Source organism: Macrotis lagotis, chromosome X (assembly GCF_037893015.1).
Source record: "Macrotis lagotis isolate mMagLag1 chromosome X, bilby.v1.9.chrom.fasta, whole genome shotgun sequence".
Taxonomy (NCBI): domain Eukaryota; kingdom Metazoa; phylum Chordata; class Mammalia; order Peramelemorphia; family Peramelidae; genus Macrotis; species Macrotis lagotis.
This window is the reverse complement of record NC_133666.1, coordinates 695,316,740-695,339,213: the sequence shown is the minus strand read 5'-3', so window position 1 is coordinate 695,339,213 and position 22,474 is coordinate 695,316,740. Positions and strand designations below refer to the sequence as shown.

At 48.1% G+C, this 22,474-nt stretch overlaps 1 protein-coding gene across 10 annotated transcripts in view; it reads left to right on the top strand.

The window, feature by feature from the left end:
- ARVCF (ARVCF delta catenin family member) overlaps positions 1 to 22,474 on the top strand; it is a 337,170-nt gene that overhangs the window by 172,732 nt on the left and 141,964 nt on the right. The window contains exon 1 of one of the 10 annotated variants that reach the window (XM_074206510.1): positions 4,363 to 5,014. The exons of 5 other annotated variants lie outside the window; for them this stretch is intronic. In XM_074206510.1, coding sequence (XP_074062611.1) covers positions 5,012 to 5,014 — 3 coding nt within the window. In that variant the 5' untranslated portion in view covers positions 4,363 to 5,011. Of the gene's footprint in view, positions 1 to 4,362; positions 5,015 to 22,474 lie in introns of those variants that run through there. 4 more of the 10 variants (XM_074206509.1, XM_074206511.1, XM_074206516.1 and 1 more) reach the window with 4 other exon arrangements.

Sequence of the window (22,474 nt, the reverse complement as noted above, 5' to 3'; positions counted from 1 at the left end):
ATCTGATGTTCCAAGTGCTCCCATTTTTTCCATCCCTAACGGGCCTGATGTCTGGGCTTGGACTCTGATCTAGAACAGCAGCCTGGTGAGTTACCACATCAGGAGTCTGGACCTAAGTATTGAGTTCAAGTTGAGACAACTGGGCAAGTTGTCTCCCTCCTATCGTAAGCCTCATTGTAGAATAGTGGTGATCTCAGGCTCAAATGAAGCAGTGTCCATAAATTTAAAATACTATTGAGATACAAATTATTATGTTAGGTTCAGGGCAGTTGGGTAACACCTTGGATAGAGTCCTTGTCCTGGCGTCAGGAAGATTCATCTTCCTGAGCAAATCTGACATCATTTATATACTTGTTAAATGACCCTGGGCAAATCAGTTTGCCCTGTTTGTCTCAGTTTCCTCATCTGTCAAATGAGCTGAAGAAGGAAATGACAAACCACTCCAGAATCTTTGCCAAGAACACCCCAAATGGGGTCAGAAAGAGTCTGACTACTGAAAAATGATGGAACAACAAATGTTGGCTTCACCCAGCCTATCCTTCCAGTTTCTGGAGCCATGTGGGGGTCTCTCACATGCACTAACCATTTGGAAGGGTCTCCTCCATGTGGTACATGGCAGAGGGTACTGGGGATATTAGGAAGTTTAAATATGAGAAGGTGCTTGATTTATGTGAACTGACACACATAGTAAAGGAGTGATCGATGCAGTAACACCAACAGAGTACAAGAAAAGAGTAATAGTAACAAGACAGTTTGAAATGTAAGTTATAATGGACAAGTTTGGCCATAAGAGAAGAGAAATGAGAAGACATCTCTCTGGATTTTTAGCAGAGGGGGACTAGAGTTGTGAAGCATCAAATATGATTTTGTTTTTTCTTCCTTTTTTTCCCCTTTCTCTTTGTTCTAAAGAATGGTTCTTTGGGAGGGGTAGGGAGAGGGGACATATTAGGAAATGCTGATAAATAAAAACAAAAGATCAATACAAATTTAATCCAAAAAAGAGGGGTAGCTGCCTTCATGGAGCTTGCAAGCTAGTCATAGAAGGCCTGTGTAAGCTTAGTGTATAGTCTTCTCAGTGAAATGTATATGTGGAAATGTGCTTGCTGCCAGTGTGTCATTCGGGTGGGGGCAGGGGGAAGAGAAAGCAGTGGGCAGAGCTGAGGCTTTGTGAAGGTGGGATTGGCCGGACTTGGTAACTGACTGAATCCAGCCCAGTCCACGTCTATTAAGCACCTACTTTTGCCAGGCTAGGAGGTGGGATTACAGTGAATAAAAAGAAACACAGTCTAAAGGAAAACAGTACACTAATGGAGGCAGTGAAGAGGGTGGGGATGGACTGGGATGCCAGGGGTTCTCTTGTTCCATGAAGCAGAGATCCTTTCTATAAAGAAAAGTATTGGGAGGAGTTTGGTCTCCATCCTCCAGCCCTCCAGTCTCCAGTCAGAGGGAAGAGGAGGCAGAAATGGTGTCCTTTAAGGCTGGAGGGAGGTCCCTATGGTCCCTATCATTATGGGTGGGGGGCATGGGCAGGCCCAAGTCCTCAATGGCCATGCTGAGGGACGTGATACACACAAACATCCCCAGGGTGGGGAAGAACAGCACAGGGTAGAGAACAGAGCCAGGCTGTGGGACTGGGCTTTGTGGGGCTTTTCCTGAGCCCTGACCCTTTCCTTGGGTGACCTCGGGGCTTGCCTCTGTGTGAGAAAGTTCCTCTCTCTCAGCTGCCCACAATTGCTGACTTTGTCTGCCAGGCAGGTGGGGGGAGGGAGGCTGTGCCCAGAAATTCCGCCAGCTCTGTTAGTCAGGGCCCAGCCACCCTGCGGGGGGGTGGGGGTGGGGTATTTTTGTCCTTCCTTCTCCTCTTCTCACATCTGCTTCTTAGCTGGGCTGCTGCTCAGGACCAGATGGAGCCCAGGCCCCACAGGTGTCTTCTGGTGAAACTTGCCATGGGGAGCTCAAGAGACTTCTCTGGGACCTTGAGAAATTCATTCAGGCCTGCTGCCCTTTCTTCCCTGGGATGGAGGGATTCCTCACTTAGAATCATTGCCTCCGATCTAGTATGCATTTATGAAGTGCCAGCTTTGTATTTGATAGAGTAGCTAGATAACCAGGAGACAGAAGCAGAAATGACATAGTTCTTGTGCTTGAGGAGTTTATATTCTGGGAGTGGGGTGGGTAAAATAGAAAAGTAAACTGAGGCAGGGAGGGAGAATGAAGAATGGGGAATCAGGGAAGGCTTCTTAGGAGGGGTGTTCCCCTGACTCAGAAGAAAGATGAGAGTGTGAGGTGGGAGGGGAACCAAAACTAACAGGCCAGTTTGACCAGAATATAGAGTGCAACAGGGAAAGGATATGAAAAAGAAGCAAATCAAAAACAAATCTACAAACCTTCTTCATCACTAGGTGCTGTGATTGAGTGAGAAAATGGGGGGAAATCCTGCCCCCAAGGGCTTACATTCTAATGGGGGAGACCACAAGAACATATAAGTATATGTAGCATCAATAAAACTTAAGGAGTCACTGGAAGGAGAACAACTTCATGCACACCATGGAGGGAAGGAGGGAGTGCATGGAGGAAGGCCTGTGCAAAGTTCCAGAGATGGGAGATTACATCAGCAGCAGGGGTGCTTTCTGGGCCACGCCCTGGTCTCCCTCCTGGTCGGTTGGGGTCAGATTGAGAAGGATGTTAAAACTAAACAGGAGTAGTTGAATTATGTCCCAGAGGCAGCAGGAAGCACAGGTGTTCGTTGACCAAGAGAGTGCCACAGTCAGATCTATGGTTAAGGAAATGGGCCCTAAATTCCAGTTGGAAGACTTGTATTTGATTCTATTTTATCGGAGGCTTTTTTTCAGCATCTGTTGAGATAACCATATGATTTCATATGGTTTTGCTGTTAATATGTTCAATTATGTTGCGTGTTTTAATAATATTGAACCATCCCTGTCTACTTGGTATAAATCCTGCCTGATCATGGCATATTATCCTAGTAATAACTTCCTGTAATCTCTTTGCGAATATTTTATTTAAGATTTTTTGCATCAATGTTTGTATTTGATTCTAGAGGCACTAAGGAGCCTTGGAAGATTCTTGAGTAAGTGAGAGCCAGAGTCAGCCTTGTATCTTAGAGAAGATTATTTGGAGGCTGGATTAAGTAGAGAGAGACAAGAATGGAGGGAGGTAAATTAAGCCCCTTGGATACTAGCACAGATTGTGGCATTGAATGGAGACAAGGGGGTAGGCCTTCGAGATGCTCAACAGAGTTCTGGTCTGACTCTCACACAACTGTGGAAGTAGCTTCTTGTGATGGGGGCTACTCATTAGGGTTAGAGTGGAGGAAAGACCATCCTTTGACTTGTAGTTATTCAGGAGGGGGTGGATGGACCCTCCAGAATGATATGAAAATCATCCAAGAGTTCTTTTTTATAGCTTTTCTTTTTCTTTTTTTTAAATTTTTTTAAAATTTAAGGCAGTAGGGTTAAGTGACTTGCCCAAGGTCACACAGCTAGGTAATTAAAAGTGTCTGAGGCCGGATTTGAACACAGGTCCTCCTGACTCCAGGACTGGTGCTCTATCCACTATACCACCTAGCTGCCCCCCAGTCAAAAGTTTTTTTGTTTGTTTGTTTTTTTAGGTTTTTGCAAGGCCAATGGGGTTAAGTGGCTTGCCCAAGGCCACACAGCTAGGTAATTATTAAGTGTCTGAGGCCAGATTTGAACCAGGTACTCCTGACTCCAGGGCCGGTGCTCTATCCACTGCGCCACCTAGCCGCCTCTCAGTCAAGGCCCCTGGAGCAATGAAGGGTGCCTGTGGTTGATTGTGCATCTGTAAAATGAAGGACTTGTGAATGATTGTCATCAGTGTGTACTACAGACTACCTGGACAGAAGGAGACAGTAGATGAGGACAGTATGATATAGTGGTTGATGGGGAACTTCAATGATCCAGATATCTTCTGGGGCTCTTTCTCTGAGCAGAACAGCTAATAACTTCCTGTCATATGTTAGTGGTCATTCCATGGCAAAGAAATCAACATGGGGAATTCTTTTCTGGTTCTGATTCTCACTGATGGTGGGGGGGCCTGGTGCTAAGGTATCATGATAGGAAGCTGGGGAGAGAGGAGGGCAGGGAAGTGGCCACTCAGATTCTAAAGAAGAAGAGTAAAACTGAGAATAGTCCCCTGGATTTGGGGAGAGCAGATTTTCAAGGGTTTGGGGGAAGGAGACTTCAGCCTGTGACCTAAAGGGAATGGCAATTCAAGGGGAATAACTCTTAAATAAAGACAAAAGATGAACTTTTGATTGGAAGGAGAAAGTAGAGTTGTTTAGTAAGTTGATTGTTGCCACATAAGGGTTCTACCAACTAACTTCATTTTTTAAGAAACATTCACAGATGAAAGCATGGACTGGTCACAGAAAATAATTCTGTGGCCTGGTTCTAGAAGATTGGGTTGAGTGATAAGATGCTCAGCACCAAATGAGCTGAGGTGGAAAGAACATTTCTGATGATGAAAAAAGGATAGCCCTCTCCTTGTTCTCTTTTCTTTTCTCTCTTGGGCAGAAAGAGAACTCAAAAAAATAGGGCAGCTGCTTAGGGAAGGTAGGATGAGGATAATCAAAAATGGAAAGAAGCTGAGTAGCTAAGACTCTCTTCTACTTCTATTTTTCTCTGCCAAGGAAAATGATCTTGAAACTAGAAAGGAGAACCAGAAAATGGCTAATGGAGTTGATGAATACAGAGATAGAGAGGAGCTTCTAGCTGCTCTTGAATAGTTCATGTCACCAAGACCAGATGAATGACATGCTCAGATACTAAGAGAATTGGAAGCAGTGATTGTTGAGAGGCACAGTTCATGCTGTCTGAAAGATCAGGGACAATGAGAGGATACTACAACTACAGAGAAGGACAAACTGGATCCAAAATGGCAAAGAAGGGAAGAGAAAGCAGTGGTGACTGCAGCCCCAGAGAGCTCAGTTTGGATCTCTGATAAAACTCTAATCCAAATTATTAAAGGGATGGTAAGTGAACTTTTGGAAAAGGAAGTAGTAGCCTTTACAAAGAACCCACCTGGCTTCATCAAGATTAATCTTACTTCCATTTTTTGGGAATTGCTAAATTGGTGAATCTAGGGAATAAGAATTTATCTAGATTCTAGAGTCTAGATTCTGCATGTTAGCAAAGCATTTGAAGTCCCCATACTAGCCTTTTGAAGAAATGGGGAGAGAAATCACACAGTCAATTAAAATGCAGAGAGATATACATTTTCAAGCATGGTTCATGTGGAAATTTGTTTTGGTGTTCTTTGCTGGCTTGTGATGAGAGTTTTGCTTTTAATTTTCAGTTGTTGTTCAGTTGGGTTTGGGGAGTGATGGAAGGGACAGATTAGAAATATATGTAAACATAAATAAAATTATTTGAAAGAGAATAGAATTAAATAGATTGGAATGGGTTTGTGTGCCTGTACCAAAAGAATAATCATTTATGATTTTGTACCACTTTAGTAGATTAATATCCAATCATCAGTGCCTCAGATGCTCTCCCTTGGGTTTGAATCAATTCCTTATTTTTAAAGTGCCTACTAAAATGCAAAGTCCTATAGTTTTGATTGGGAATGAGGAGGGGTTTGAAGATGAAAAATGACACATGTCCCTCTTCAGGGAGCTTAGATTCCCATAAAGTGGAAAGCTATGTCTATTTTACAGTTGAAACTGAAGCAGATAGTGGTTGAGTGACTTGCCCAGGGTCACACAGCTAGTGAAATCTTTGACTCCCAATTCAACTCTCCTTTGACTACACCAGGATGCTATGTCAGTAGAGAGAATTTTCCTTATTGAAGAGTTTCTACACCACTGAACACCTCACAGATTTATGAAGTGGTTTACATTTGTGGTGTCTTTTGATTCATATGGGTGGCTCTGGAGGATAGGTCATGCAAGCATGGAGAGCTGAAAGGGACCTTGGAGGTCATTTAGTTTGACTCTGTCTCCCCAGACTCTCCCTTACCTTCTGGCTGTCAGCTTTCTCACCCTGGAGATAGCTTCATCCTGTGGCCCTTTTCTCATTGTTGAGTCCCTGGCTTGGGTCAGCTCTCCATGAGGCTCATTTCACTCCCAAACCCAGTCATTCCCCAAACTTCATCATCTTTCCCCTTGCCCCTCCCCAAAGTTATCCTTCTCCCATTTGCAGCCCCCATTTAAGCCCTGTCTTTCCCTACTAAAATGGAAACTCCTTGAGGGGAGGGATTGCTTCATTGGTTATATCTTTGACTCTAAGTAAGGTGCCTATAAATAAATTCTTAAAAATTTTTTTAAACATTTTATTTCTTCCCAGTTGCATGTAAAGACAATTTTTCATATTCATTTTTTAAAAAATGTCAAGTGCCAAATTTTTTTCCTTCCCTCTCTATAAGATATATGTGTGCAATCATACAAAGCATTTTTCTGTATTGGTCATGCTATGAAAGAAGTCACAGACCTAAAGGAAAAAATGCGAAAAATAAGGAAAGTGAAAACAGTCTATTTTGGTCTGTGTTCATACTCCATTAGTCCTTCTGGAGGCGGAGAGCATTTTTCATCTTGAGTCCTTTGGAATTGTCTTAGATTATTGTATTTCCCAGAAGAGCTAAGTGTGTCGTAGCCGATTGTCATCTATGCTGCTGTTCGTGTATACAGTGTTCTCCTGGTTCTGTTCACTTCGCTCAGCATCAGTTCATGGAAGTCTTTCCAGGTTTTTCTGAGATCCACCTGCTCATCATTTCTCATACACAATAATATTCCATTACAGTCATATATCTCAACTTGTTCAACCATTCCCCAATGAATGGGCAGCCCCTTGATTTCCAATTCTTTGCCACCACAAAAAAGCTGCTATAAATATTTTTGTAAATGTGGGTCTTTTTCCCTTTTGTAAGTAAAATTTTAATGTGCACAACTCTCTCTCTCTCTCTCTCTCTCTCTCTCTCTCTCTCTCTCTCTCTCTCTTTGTCTCTCTCTGTCTCTGTCTCTGTCTCCCCTCTCTCTCTGTCTCTGTCTCTCTTTGTGTGTGTGTCTTTCTGTCTGTCTGTCTGTCTCTCTCCCTCTCTCCTCAGAAAGGAAGAGGCTTGCCCAGAGTTCATCTAGCTGCTAAGTAGCCAGGCTGGACCTCAAACCAGACCCTGTAGTCCAGGATTCTTTTGTCTGCCATGCCTTTCCCTGGGAAGGAATTGCATTGCCCAATAATGACCATTTCCCTTGCATCCCTGTGACTGTCTCTGAGCCCTAGGAGGGAGCGAGGGGCATCAGCCCCTCTCACCTGCCTGGTCCTTCATTAGTTGCCTGGATAAAGCCAAAAGCTGCCATCTGTGCCCACATATCTTGATCCTGGTGGACCGCCCCCGCTGGCTGCTGCAGAGCTGTCTGGGAGGAATTGGGCTCTCACTTCAAACTCACCAATCCCCCTGGGAGACAGCTCAGCAGAGCTATGAGTCCTGAACAGAGAAGCCCTTGGGTGTGATGAGAATGGAAGATTTCAGGTCAGCCAGGAGAAAGTGATGAGGGTGACTTTCCCTGGGGGCTCTTCTGAGGGCTCCAGGACTTGTTCCTGAGCCCAGAGTGTCAGCTCATTCTCTTCTCCCCCTACTCCCTAGTGGGAGCAGATAGCACTTAGAGTAGGAGATGGTAGACATGGAATACCCCCTGGCTATGGAGATGGAGAACCAGTTTGAGTTCTGACTCTGCCACCTACTAGCTGCTGTGAAACCTTGGGCAAGTTACAGAATCAGTGACCCAGCAGGGCAGGCTTGGATGAACCCAGCTACTTCAGACAAGCAGGTGTCCGTCTCCAGGTAGCCCATTCTCAAGATTGGGGAGTCCCTTCCTCATCAGCCTAAAATGGCTTCTTTGTAATCCCCCCCTTTACCTCCCCCCATCCTTGCTTCTGGCTTTGCCCTTTCCATCTCTGGTAGCTATGGATTGTGCCCACCTTCCTCCAGCTGGTATGTGGTACCCTTGCTCCCACCCCACCACCATGTGGAGACAGGATCATTCGAAGTAGGGGAGAGAGCTCTGGACTTGGAGAATCAGGGAAGGCTTCCTGGAAGGGAGGAAGCTAGTGATTCTAAGGGGTACAGATGAGCAGGGACAACTTGGGCAAAGGCTGTGGAGGCAGGAGAGGGAATAGCAGGTGTAGATGGCAGCAAATAAACCAGTGTGGATGCAGTGTGGACAAAGGGTTGACTGGGCTCAGACTGGAAAGAGCTTTTAGACAAAGGAGCGTCTGCATTGTCCTATAGGCAGGAGGGAGCTACTGAAATTTCTCGAGCAGGGGAGTGACCTGGTCAGACTTGCCCTTCGAGGCCATGGACTTTCTGCACCAGGAGGTTTTGATGGGGATGGAATTAGACCTGAGGAGGATTTTATGACCCCCAAAGCTCTCTCTTGTGGGGGGCTGCCATTATCTGGCCCCTTGGAATGTGACTATGTGACCTCCTGGGTCAGAGGACCAATCTGTGTGGGCATCTCCCCTCCCTCATTTCTCATGGCTTCCAGACCTTGGGATCCCTGGCTGTGAGTGGTGCAGAGCTGAGCTCCCCATGGGGCAGAGCCAGCCTCACCCAGGCTAAGTGGACCAGATAGCCTGTGGCAGGAGAGGGGTAGGGCTGCCACACACTGGGCTCATCCCTCACACCAGCCCTTTGGAAAATGCTCAGAGCCAGTTCCTAGCAGGCAGCAGAAGCATCAACAGTGGGGGCCCTGGTTCAGGAATGTCCCCCAGCTAGCCCAGGAGATTACATTGGGTACACAAGGCCGGACGGAGGCCCCGTTGGCTGGCTCCCCACATACTTCTCCTGGGCTCGGGAAACCAAGCCTGGATCAAAGGGACTCTGTGGGCATTAGCTACACTCTGGGGGATTTGGGCCTGGGGCCTCCCAGACTGTGGCATTAACAACTCAAGCTGTTGAGAGCTCCTGTTGTCAGACTTGGAAGTTAGTGTCCAGAAAAAGTCTGGGAATGGCCCAGGACCCCCCCCAAACCCCCCAACCCCCCTCCCACTAAGGACCCTGGGGAGGGGCCCGAGCTCACTTGGCACGGTGCCTCCCTTTCCTATGGGCCTCTTGGGTTGATTCCAAAGGCCCCTCCCACAGACGGGGCTCCAGTGCTGGAGGGGCCTCTACCCCCAATTAGTCTGAGGAGGGGGCTGAGGCCTAGAGAGGGAAATGGCCCTTCATGTCAGCCTGGCTCTGGCAGGGTCCCCAGCAACCATCCTTTGGACACCAGGTCTAGTCACGTCCCTGCTGGCTGCACAGAGTTAGGAAGACTAGGTCTGGACCCTACTGGGAGACCCACTAAGCTGCTAGGAAGGGACCCCAGAACCTTTGATCCTACGCACTTTCCCTTCTGTGGCCTACTTGGTGTCAGAGTCCCTTATAAAGGCCAAGCTCTGAGGGTCTGGATACAAGGAAGAAGCTAGTATGCTCAGCATTGTCCTGGGGCCTCCAGCTGCCCTCAGGGAGCTGCCTCTCCGGGTGGATTAAACAGATCTCCGTTAATTGGGGTGGGAGGGAGAGATCAGGCAAGGCTTGTGGGAGAAGGAGTGTCAGTTTTGAAGGCAAATTGGGATTCTAAGAGATGGAGGGTGGGCCTTCCAGGCAAGGAAGACTGACCTCTGGGAGGGAGGGAGACATGCTGTGTGAGGGGCAGCAGGAAGTGCCACAGAAAAGATGGTGCAGGGATTGGGGGTGGACTTGGAGTCAGGAAACTCTTCTTCCTGAGCTCATATTCACCCTCAGACACTTTCTAGTGGTGTAACCCTGGCCAAGTCACTTCACCCTATTGGCCATTAGTTTCCTCATCTGTAAAATCCTGAAAAAAAAAAAGGAAATGGCAAACACTCCAGTATTCTTGCCAAGAATATGCCTAATGGGGTCGTGAGAGTCAGAGAACTGACTGACTGACCAACAATGACATGAAGGACAGTAAGGACTTGAGAACAGCCAGGATGGGAGTGACCAGGAGGATGGCAGCGCCTTAGAGGGAAGAAGGAAGAGGCTGGACAGGCAAGGGGGTAGAGTAATGAGTTCACTTTAGGATCTGGTGGCTTGGAGATCATCGGATGATACGCTGAGAGAGGTCATTGAACTTGACTCCCAACCCGGAGTATCCAAGGGAACACATGAACCCAGCCCCTCTGCCTCCAGGGTCAGCACCTTGGCCACCAGATCTAGCCCTTGTCGAACATCAGCTTTAGATTCCTTGGAACAGGGGATGTCAGAGTTGGGAGGGGTCTTAGAGCAGAGGATGTTAGAGCTGGGAGGGGCCTTAGAACAACTAGTTTCAGGAGGAGAAGGGCTTTAAGAACCAAGTCCCTGACTCTTGTCATTCTACATATGAACTGCGGTCCTTGGAAGTTCAATGACTTCTTTAAGGTCACACAGCTGAGATGCAGACTTGAGTCCCCGAGTTCCTGATCAGGCTTTGCATGGCTTCTCTTCCCATGGGTGGGGCATTGATTTTCTTGTGTTTAGTCTGCTGGGGGGAAGCTGGCCCTGGCCCTTGTGGCTCTGGATGTGGAATCCTGCTAATTAGTGCTCATTGTTCTGTACAGGAAGGCCAGGCTGGTGGGCCAGCAGAGTGGGGAAGTGGGGCAGAGGGCGGGCAGAGGAGGATGGGCCCACCTCCCTTCAGACTTGAGCAGGAACCTGTGGGCCTGACAGAAGGTAGGCTATCTGCCCTGGAGGTCTGGGGCCTCCATCCTGGGCTATCCTTGGACCTCTAGCATCCGCCCTTGAGTCTGAACTCGGTCTATCTGGGCAGATAGCTTGGACTACTGGAAAGAGTTGGAAGGTTTTGGTTTGAGTCCCCTAAACCCCATCTCATCTTTAAAATGGGCTTCATCACCCTAGGTTCACTTTTTTCAAAACTTGACTTACATTTTCCTTTCTTTCTCATGGTTCCCCCCTTAGTTCTAATTCCTCTTTCACAACATGAATAATATGGAAACGTGATTGTGCATGTTCAACCTTTATCAGCTGATTCGCTGCCCATGAGGAGAGGGAGAGGGAAGGGCAGTTGGGAGAAAAATGCAGAACTCATAAACTAGATGGAGAAGTGGGGAGAAACTGCCATTGCGTGTAATTGGAAAAACAAAAACAAACAACAAATAAATAGACTGGACTTCAGAGACTTTAGAGCTGGAAGGGACCTCTGAACTCCTCATTTTATGATGGAGGAAGCCAAGTTAGTGATTCTGTCAACAAGGCCTTACAAAGGATCTACTGAGTGTTGTGCATCAGGAGGGAAGGGTCTTGGCCAGTGGTCACATAATTACCCAGAAGTCAAACTCTGCCTCCAAATCTGGCCTCTTGTGACCATTCATTGGGAAACTCTTGGACAATGCAGATTGTTTGGTTTTTGTCTTTATCCCAAACCGAAACTCAGGGACTGACACACAGTAGGTAGCCCAGAAATGGCAGTTGAATTGATTCCATTTCAATCAACAAGGACCTACGTGGAGGCCTCTAGCCTTCCGAGTGCTTACAACCAGGAGGCCTGGCTTTGGTGGGAATGCCCATCAGTAGAACCCAAGGTCAGTAGGAAGTAACAGGAGAGCTCCAGAAAGAACACTCTAGAAAAGTGAGAGAGAACACACCTTCATCCTACTGTCCTGGCAGACCCTACTTCTCTGTGCCCCATTTGGCCTCAGTCCCTAAGAGCTCAGAGTAGCAGACCTGTCTCTTCTTCCCAGATGGCAAAGGGAGGGGACCCTCCCATGGTCTGCCAGGAACCTTGACTTTGATAGACAGATATTCTTGGAGGCCCCCAAGCAAATCACTCTCATGACCTGAGATCAGAACTCCCCTTTATACTTTTTGTACCTGTAGCAAGCCACACAAAGCATGTTCTGACACCTTATGTCCAAGCAAATATTTGGTGGTGGGAGGGTGGCAAGGGGGAAAGGCCATGAAATTCTAACCCTTGGAGGAAAAACTGAAGATATAAGTCATGGGGGTGGTGGAGGAATGGGGGAGGATGGCTGGCTTACCTAAGTCAGTCACCAGTTGTAGGAGTTTCCTAATTTAATTAATTGTTCTTGATAAGTAGATGCTCAGCTTGGTTGTGGTCCTCACTACTGAATGACTGGCAAGTGCTATGGAGAGTCTCTAGATTTTGGCACCCTAGTACAAAGCCTCATTGACTCCACCCTAGTTACAGCTTTGAGTGAACTCTTTGTTTAATATATTAGTTTTTTGGTAACCCCAAAGGGTTACATAATGAACCTATTAATAAGGGTTCAGGTTCCTGTGGACCAGGCCAAGAAAAAAAACATAACCGAGCCCTGCCCTCAAGGACCTTACTTCCCCCCCCCCCCCAAGGCCACACAGCTAGGTAATTCTTAAGTGTCTGAGACCGGATTTGAACCCAGGTACTCCTGACTCCAGGGCCAGTGTTTTATCTACTATGCTACCTAGCTGCCCTGGACCTTACCTTCTTACCTTCTTAAGGGGGAAATGTGTCCAAGTGCAGACATCCATGTAAATACTGAGTGACCTGGGGACCACAGCTGAGGAGGTTTAGGCTGGCCAAGAGGAAGCTCAATGGGGATATTTTATTGTTCATTCAATTGAATCCTATTCTTCATGATCCCATTTGGGGTCTCTGGACAGATATACTGAAGTGGTTGGCCAGTTCCTTCTCTAATTCATTTGGCAGATGAGGAAACTGAGGCAAACAGGGTGAAGTGACTTGTCCAGGGTCACCCAACTAGTGAGCATCTGAAACTGGATTTGAACTCGGGAACATAAGTCTTCCTGGCTCCAGGCCTGGCCCCCATCCACTTGGCATCTTCTAGCTGCCTTCAAGAATTGGAAGTTTGACCTTCTTCAGTATAGTCCCAGGAGGCAGAGCTGGGAGCTGTGGGAGGAAGTGGAGGAGAGCTGCATTTCAGCCACCCAAGTGGCGGGGCTGTTTTAGGAGGGGGCAAGCTTCTCATCACCAGAGGTCTTTACCAGAGATGGGGGGGGCACTTCTTAGTCTAGGGCACCAAGAGAATTCTTGTTTGGGCATCGGGTCGCCAATCAGAAGAGATCCCAGAACCCTTGACAAACCTTGAAGGGCAGCAGACATGCTGGCTAGTGGTGAGTTCAAGTTGGCCTCTAAGGCCACTCATCACTGTCTGTCGTGTCTTGGGGCGCAGCCAGCCCAGGGTCAGCTACCCCTGGGGCCCAGAGGACTGAGGCCCCTGCTGGAGTTTTCCTCCCCAGAGCCCTAGGAGCCAGGAAGCACAGCCTTGCTGTACCCTTGACATAGAGGAGGAGACTGAGGGTCCCAGAGGGGAAAGGATCTGTCCAAGTCCAGGAAGTCAATCCCTTGCAGAAGGGAGACTGGAACCTGGAGCTCCTGCCTTCCTTCTGGGCCAGGGCTCCATCCACCCCAGCTCAGGAGCCATGAGCCGCCCCAGCTGTGGCTCTGGCCCTCTGTTTGGACAGCTGGGGCTTCTCAGGAGTTGCTGGGATCAAGAGGGAGGAAGAAGCCTGGGAATTGTGTGCGCATGTGTGTATGCGTATGTGTGTGTGAGACGAACTCACACACAGACACTGACACATAACTCTGAAGTGCACATATATCCCACATAGTCTGTCTCTTTTTCTCTCTCCTCCTCCCCTCCCCCTCCTCCTCTCCTCCTTCTCTCCTCCTCCTCCTTCTCCTCCTTTTTCTTCTCCTTCTTCTCCTCTTCTTCTCCTTCTCCTCCTCCTTCTTCTCCTTCTTCTTCCTTCTTCTTCTTCTCCTCCTTCTTCTTCTCCTTCTTCTCCTCCTCCTCCTCCTTCTCTCTCTTTCTCCTTTCTCTGCCTCTCTGTCTCAGTCTCTCTTCCTCTCTCTGTCTGTCTCTCAACTTATACCAGCTGTGATGCTGGGCAAGTCACATAACCTCTCAGGGCCTCAGTTTCCTCACCTGTAAAATGAAAGGCTTGGATCAGATGATTTTAGGGAGTGTCTTTCAGCTCAGAGTCTGATTTGTGCCCTATCTTGACCTTAGTTTCCTCAACTGTGAAATAAAAAGATAAGACTATGTGACTCCAACCTCCCTTTCAGTTTTAAAAATAATGCCAATAGGCTTCAGAATAATACTACTACCTAGGATTTTCCATTGCTTTCTAAGATTTGCACACTTCATATATTATCCCATTGGAGCTTCTGGTGAATAGGGGCTATGATTACTGCCCCCCCCCATTGTACAGATGGGGAAACCAAGGCACAGAGTATTTAAGGAAGCCATTTCATACAACTAGGCTTCAGACCCTGATTTCAAGTTCTGTCCTCTCCACTCTTTCTGGCTTCCTCCTGCATTCCCACTATTCTGTCAACATTGGCCAGAGAATGTGCCCCATGAGGTCTGAAGGCAGGAAGGAGGTGGGCATGGCTGGGAGAGGCTGCCTGGAGTTGGTGGGTTTTGAGGCAGTAAACAGTGAAGGGAGGCATTTCTAGGCCCAGGACCCTGCAGTACAAAGGTCTGGAGGCTTGCTGGCAGACTCTCCAGCTCATTCACCTGAGAAGCTCCCAGGGTTCTGGTATTTGGTGGCCCTGGTTCCTCCTCAGCCCCGGGGATATAAATAACCCTGACCTCAGCACTGTCCAGGAAAGGGGCCTGGCGTCCAGACCAGCAGCTGGCTTTGGTTGCAGGAAGGCCAGGAAATGCAGAAGCTTGCTCCTGATTGGACCCATTGATTATATCTGGGGATCTTTCCTCTTAGAAAGGAAGTGCCCTGGGGACCCAGCCCCTTCCAAGCAGCTGGGCACATTCATAGAAACTAAAGGATCTCAGCCAGCGTAGAAGCCATATGAGACCTCACTTCCCCCCCCGCCAGCATCCTCAGCTTGAAAGATCTGACTGCTTTTCCCAAGACTCCCGAGCAAGTTAGTTCAAGCCCCCCAAGCATGTCTGGGACCACCCCTGGTTCAGGGGCCATGCAGACAAGGCTGATCCCTCTGTCCCCCAGAAGCTTGGCTTATGTTCCCATGAAGTTTTCTCTCTTAGAGTAAACATTCTCAGGTCCTCTGGTCCAAGGAGGGGGAGATGGAGGGAGGAGGGGAGACAGGAAAGGATTGGGGGGGAAGGGGAAAGGAGAGGGAGGAGGGTGGGGGGGCTCATTTTGTCTTCTGGGCTCTATTCATCAACCCTGGAACTTTCCCAATTAATCTGTTCCTCCCTTATGTAACTAGTCTCCCCTTTTAGAATGGAAGCTCCTTGAGGGTAAGAATTGTCTTCTTTTTTCCTTATTCCTAGCACTTAGTACAGTTCTTGGTACAAAATACTGTTCAAAATAAAGTATCATCCAAGTTGAAAAAAAATTAGTACAGTAGTAAATAATAAATACTTCTATGTTCTTTCATTTATTCATTCACCTATTCACCCTTGGGAAACTGAGGCCCACTGCTGGACAGCTCCGATGAGATGTTCCTCATCTGGAACCAAATTCTAGATCCCTGCTGGACAGGCCCTCAGATATTTGAAAACAGAGGGAGATGTTTGCCCCCAGACCTTCTTTGGGCTAAGCCTCCCTAGTTCTTTTGGCTGTTCCTGGAGGAGGATGTCTTCTTTCCATCCTGCTCACTCATCTTTGGCCCCTGGAAGTCTCTCTGTCACCTTCTTTTCTTTCCTTTTCAAACAATAATCCATTTTTATTTACCTCCATTTCCCACTATATCCCTCACCTTAGTCCTTCCCAGAGAGCCATCCTTCATCAAAAGAATTTTCTTTAAAAAGAAGGGGGGGAGAGGGTAAAAAAGATCTGTTTGACATAGGACCAGAGTTAGCTGTGGTATGCTGTATTCCACATCCATGTCCCTCCACCTCTGCCAAAAAAAAAAAAAGGTGTCTTCTCATATCTCTTCCTTGAGATCACTTGATCATTGTGATTTCTCAGCATTCAGTCATCCCTTTAAGTCTTGATCTTAGAGATCGGTTGTGGGGGTGCCTGCCTCTAATCCTACTGCTGGGGAGACTGAGGCTGGAGGATTGCTTTAGCTTGGGGTTCAAATCCCTACTTAGGTCAGCTGTGTGACCCTGAGCAAGACATATAATCTTTCAGGGTCTAAGAGTCCTTAACTATAAAACTGTAAAACAAGGGGGTTCAGCTCCCTGGTTCCTAAGACCCTTTATGACTTCAGATCTCTTAGTTAACTCTTGGCCTGGCCTAGTTCCAGCATAGCCATTCCAGGATTTAGGGAGACTCCAAGAAGGTCTCACAGCATGTGGGATCCTCCTCTTTGGTGGATCCCTCTTATTCTGCTGGGAAGGGAAGGATGACACCCGACTGGGGAGACCAAGAACTGTTCCCTCATGTAGACAGTGGATGTTGGAGGCAAGATCACATTGGGTGGCTGCCGCCAAGAGTTCATCACCTAATTTGGGTGTCCTGGGAGTCAAGGACAGTGTGGAGTGACACCTGGGTGCAGGGCAGAGTACCTGCCTTTGTAGGCAAAGAGTTGAAGAGGGAAAAGAATGTGGCTTAAGAGGGGGAGGCCTTGGGGCATCATAGAGAACTTTAAAGAGACCTTTGGGGGCAGCTCAGTGGTGCAGTGGATAGAGCACCGGCCTGGAATCAGGAGGACCTGAGTTGAAATTCCACTTCAGTGAGCTTGGCAAGTCACTTAAGCCTTACAAAAACCAAAAAGAGAGAGAGAGAGACAGACAGATAGACAGACAGACGGACACCATTGAGCTGCAGCTTCACACATCCCTCCCCACCCCAAAATGAGGGGAACTAAACCAGATTATTTCTAAGGCTTCTTCCAGCTCTGACATCCCTTGTTCTAAGGCCCTTGCCTGCTCTGGGGCTTTCGTGGCTCTCCAGGGGGCTGCTGGGCATTCCGAGTACCAGCTTGAGGACTTCCATCTAGCCCTCTAGCTCCCTTGGTGCTGGTGGGTGGGCTCCAAGATTGGGGCCTGTGCTCACAAGGACTAGAGGGAGGAATCCATTCCTTCTGTGGCCAGACTTCTTCTCCCATCCAGTCGGTCAGTCTACTTTTCCTGAAGGTCACCCAGAAGCTGGCCTGGCCTGGCCTCTGGGAGTGCTGCTGATTCCATTAAGGCTCTGGTCCCATGTCCTTGCCAGCCTTGCTTGCTCACAGTTCTCTAGCACCCTGGGTGACCTTGAACATGGACCTTCCCTGGTCAGAGGATCTGTGTTTCCCTCTGCAGGGGCAGCCGTCTCGGCCCAACTGGCCTCCTGGGTCCTTCCCAGCTTTGATGGTCTGTATAAATCCTCCAGAAGTCCTCTGGCATTTCTGGTTATGAAACTGGAGGGGAAGGTCTCAATCTTGCCTGGGCTCCCTGGAACTGCCCGCAAAGGTTAATTTAAAACAATAAATCTGTTGTGGGCTGAGGATTTTTTTTTTCTTTTTTTCCTATCACACGGATCTTACCACTCAGCTTAATATTTTAGCAAATTAAAAGATAAATCTTCATCTTCTCCCTTGTAATGCTCCTGGCCTGCCCTGGCCTGCCTTCCCTCAGGTCCTGACTAGCACCTGGAATAGACTCCTCGTCCCTCTTCCTCTCTGGACTCTCGGTTCTTTTCTTCAAGGCTCATCTGAGTCTACCTTGACCCTCCTCCCCCATTCCCCCTTCTTGGGACCCTCTCCAGACCATCACCTGGTTAGCTAAAAGGTACCTGTCTTTCCTCTTCCTGTTTCCTCCATGCTCTTTGCTCTCCCTTGATTGTGTGCCCCCTGCCTCATTATTAGAGGATACCAGAGTCCCCAAGCTGTGGGGAGGAGCTCAGATACCATTCTGTCCATCTGGTACCTGAGCATCTTGAAAGATGGGGTGCTGCTCAAGGATTCCCTGGGTTCAACTTCTTCCACTGATAGCAGTTTTGGGGCATCATATAAATTTCTCCATGCCTCGGTTTCTTCATCTGTAAAATGAGGGAGGTTAGACTCAGTGACTTCTACCTTGACATTAACTCCAAATCTATGATTCTAGGAGCCCCCTTTGCCATCATAGGTGGGCACCCTCTCTACAAGCTCCATGTGAGAGGTGCCTGGAGCCTGAGAGATCAAGTGACTGACCCACAGTCAGATGACAGATTTGATCTCAGGTCTTTGGGCTCCTCAGCCTGACTTTCTCCCCACCACACAAGGTTTCCTTGGGGGCAGTAAATGGTGAATGGGATTTGAATGTGGTTCTCTAAGAACTGGATTCCTCCCTAGAGAGTGCATCCACAGAGCAGATTGCAGCTGTAGTCTCCCTGGTATAGGTCCCTGGGTAGGTCCAGTAGGATGGGACTTTGAGATCCTGGTTGTGAGGAGGCTCTACAGGGGCTGGCAGCAGAGGGGAGCCGAGGTTGCTGGGAGGTGGCCTTGGAGACCCTTCAGACAGAATGATACCTGGCAGAGTGGGCAGCAGGTGGCTCAGCCCCCCAGTCTGGAGGATTAAGGGCCGGGGTCTTTCCTCCAGTAGGCCCAGGTCCAGGCCCAGGTGGTGCGAACTCTGAGCTGTGCCTTGTCCCCTCCCTTCCCACTCACCTCTCTGCCTTTGTGGCAGAGCCAGTAGAGATGCCTGCTGCTCAGGGTTACTTCCCATGCCTGCTCTGGGCAGAGCGCTGTGGATGGAAAGACAGAATTGAAATAACCTCTGTCTGCCCTCAGAGAGTTTTCCTTCTATCCAGGGAGACAGCAGATAGGTGCAGCAAAGTTGGCCAGGCTTAGAAACGGTGGCCGTTCCCTGTAGATGACAGACTCAGAGATTTGCCTAAATCCTGAGAGAGGCAAAGGCCTGGAGGCTGGAGAAACAGTGAACAAACCAGGAAAAGGAAGCAGGAGGAGAGAAAGGGATGAAGAGATGGAAGGGTGACTTCCAGAGCTCAGAGGCTGTGGGGAGCCTCTGGAGTAGTTTGAGCTCTCAGCTTAGCTAGAGATCTTTTTATTGTTTCCTATTGGAGCTCCTGGGTCACTCCCACAGAAGATCCTGACCCAACCTTCCACCCTTCCCCTTCCCCTCTGCTCCCCCTGAGATCTTGCCTCTCATTTTGCTAAGGGAGGGCTGTTTCTCTGAGCCCCATCTCTTCATATCACCCCCCCCCCCCGCAACTTCCTCCTCCCTTCTCTCTTCTCCTAACCTATGACAAAGACTTGTCCATACTCCTTGAGGGGACCACCACCCCTGCATAAGGCTTGTCCCATCCCTTTTCCTCTGCTGCTCCAGTGTAACTGTCTCTTCCATCATGCCCTTCCAGACCTTTAGTCTCTCCCTAGCCACAAACAACGCCTGGACCCTAGCCCCCCCCCCCCCCCAGCCGTCGGCCTCCATCTCTCTTCTTGTTCTTTTTTTTTTAATTTAAGTGACTTGTCCAAAGTCACACAGGCAGTGATTCAGTGTCTGAGGCTGAATTTGAACTCAGGTCCTCCTGACTCCAGGGCTGGTGCTCTGTCTAGCTACCCTTCTCCCATTCTTAGCCAAACTTAGAAAAAATGCCCTCAGCTTCCTCTCATTCTGGTTTTTAAAAAATAAGTTAAATTGAAGTATTTCTCTTTAGAGTCTCTAGCCTTCACTTCCATGAGGATGACTCCTTATCCTCCAGGTCAGGGTCTCTGGGTGCTATGTGTGGGGGAAGGTTGTCAGGGAGGAGGTGAGCCGAGCAGGTATGCAAGGGTGCCCAGCAGAGGAGCATCACAGGGCTCTGATGCCTTGCAGACTGGCCCACCTGCTGGCACCTGGCTCACCTGACCTCTCCATCCTGGGAGCAGGGGAGGTTAGACTCTGGAGGTATTTGGATGTCTTTGTATTGTATTGGTTAGAAATGGACCAGAGCTGGCAGGGTAGCCCCCAGAGAGCCAGCTGAGCCCATCCCTCACTGGCGAGATGTGGCACATGCAAGAGGGCCAGAGAGTTTGGCAGTGCCTGCCCATGGAGCCTGGCGGGAATCGCTGTGGTATCCAGCAACATTGACAGACCTGGACATCTGTCCACACTGAGTCACCAGGAGAGGAAGCTTAGCTGGTTCTGGGGGAAACTACGTCTCCCTGATGGCTGGCCCAGAGCCCCCAGATTCTAATTGACAGATTAACCACTTTCCTCTACAGGCCTCAGTGTGAAATATTATTCTCCTTTGAAAATCTTGACCTTGCTGGGATGATAGTTCTTGGGCCCATGGGGGGCCCATCTGAGCCTCCATCCTGAGCTTCACAGGACCCCACATTTATATGCTAGATCAGCCTCTGTTTCTCTGTCTATGGAGTGGAGCCCCTGAACCCCCAGGACTGTATCTTTTACCACCCCTTCATCACTCCCTGTGTTTTTCAGAGGTCACCCTTTTCTTTAAGGTCACCTGTTAACCTCTTGGCCTGCCTGTTCCCCATCCCACTTGGCACGTCCCCCCCATGTTTGTGTCTGCCTCTCCATTGTTAGAAGTCCTTGGGGATTAGTATTCCGTGACTCACAACTAAACAACACCCCAGGAAAAATATTGGTGTGGGCCTTGGTGTTAATCTGGTTTGTTCAGTGTTTTCATCTTCCTTGTTTTTCCCCTTCTTTTAAAACAAAAAAACCTTTGATTTATATAAAGGACAGCTCTCTGGGAAGGATGAGATGGTGACTCACACTATGCTAAATTCGGTGGGGGGGAGCCTCTCACAGAACTCAGAGTATATCCACTGAAGTAGATCGTGTCAAACTTGGAGTTAGAAAGACCCAAGTTCCAATCCTGTCTCAGATACCTCATAAGTTCTGTGACTCTAGATGAATAACTTCCCAGTGATTGGTCTTAGTCTCTTTATCTGTAAAATGGAGGTGTACCTCCCTCCCAGACACTTAATAGCTTTTGGAGGCAGGGGTTGCAAGGCAATGGGGTTAAGGGCCTTGCCTAAGGTCACACAGGTAATTATCAAGTGTCTGAGGTCAGATTTGAACTCAGGTCCTCCTGACTGCAGGACCAGAGCTCTCTCCACTGTGCCACCTAGCTGCCCCCCCCACTCAATAATTTTTTGACCTTTGAAAAGTCCTTGCCTCAGTTTCCTCATTCACAAAATGAAAGTTTTGGATTCTATTGGGTCCCTTTTCAATTTAAATCTGTGAGCCTGTGACCTGCCAGTAAGCCTTCCATGTGGGGTCTACCCACTCCACTGATAGCCTTCCCCTGGGTCTCTTGACATGGAGATGCCTGGAGGGCAATCAGAACATCCCTCACACCTGTACATGATAAGCCAACAATTTTCCTACACTGAGCTTAGTCAGTAACAAATCACTGCCAGATAACACCTGCCCTGTCCTTTCTTTGAATGACCCTCAACCACACAGTCTCTTCATTCATCATACTATAAAATCTTGGCTTGGGCAGTACCATCAGAAGGACCCCCCTCCACCTTGGGCAAGCAGGAGGCAGGTCTCTGATCAAAGCAGAATTTAAAATTCCCAATCTCCCTTCTTTAGATCTGTAATGAGTGGACCGCCAATGAGCTATTCATCAAAGAAAGGAAATGAAAGTCATTATTGACCTGTAATTCTGAAAAATTCCTTTGGATTTGCACAAAAGGTGACCAAGTGCCCCTTTCAATTTAGAGGCTGAGGAACCTTTGTCAGGTGATAAAAGTTAAATTACATTTCCCATTTCTCTCTCACTGCCATTTTTCAGTCCAGTTTCTGGTTAAATAAAGGCCATTGGCAGCTGGGATGGACAGCAGGAATCAACTTTTTTCTATTATCAGAGACAAGGCAAGGAAGTCTGTGTGGAGGTCAGCTCATAGTAGTCACCCCCCGACTGACTTTCTGGAACCTCATTCCTACTTCGGATGCCTTGAAGTGGCTTGGGAAGAATGCTAGACCTGAAGTCAGAGAGTTTCTGGATGGATGACCTTGGACAGGTCACTTACCTCCTCTTTGGGTTGTGGATTCCTCATCTGAAAAATTAGGAGACAGACTAGTTGCTTTCTTAACTTTAAACCTGTGAGGTGAAACAATAAACCTGCTTCCCCTTCTCTGAGTTTCAGTGTCCTCATCCATAAAAGGAGGAGAGTGACCTTGAAAAAGAGGAAGCTGTGGAACATGGATAATATAAAGTTAGAGTGGAAACTTCTTGAGAGCATGTGTATCCCCAGGACCTAACACATAGTAGGGCTTTTAATAGCTTCCCCACCCCCCTGTTCTATCATTATGAAGATGGCTCTCTGGGAAAGGGAAGGTAGGAAGAATATGTTGGGAAATAGAGATTGCTAAAAATTTAAGTTCAAAGAGCAGGGGCTGAGTTAGATCATCTTGGGGCATCATTTTATGACTGTAAATTCTGGGGTCCTGTGATGTGGTCTGTTAAAGTGAAGGTAAAGGGTGTGATTACACTAGCCTGTAGAAGATGAGTGAATTTGGATGGGGTGGGTATATTTGTGTATGTATGTGTGTGTGTGTGCTCACACACATGCAGTGGGGGGTAAATATGTGGGGGTGATCAATATTTATCCTGTGCTCCAAATAAGTTGCATCTATCTGAGTGAGTGTGAACACCCTCATTG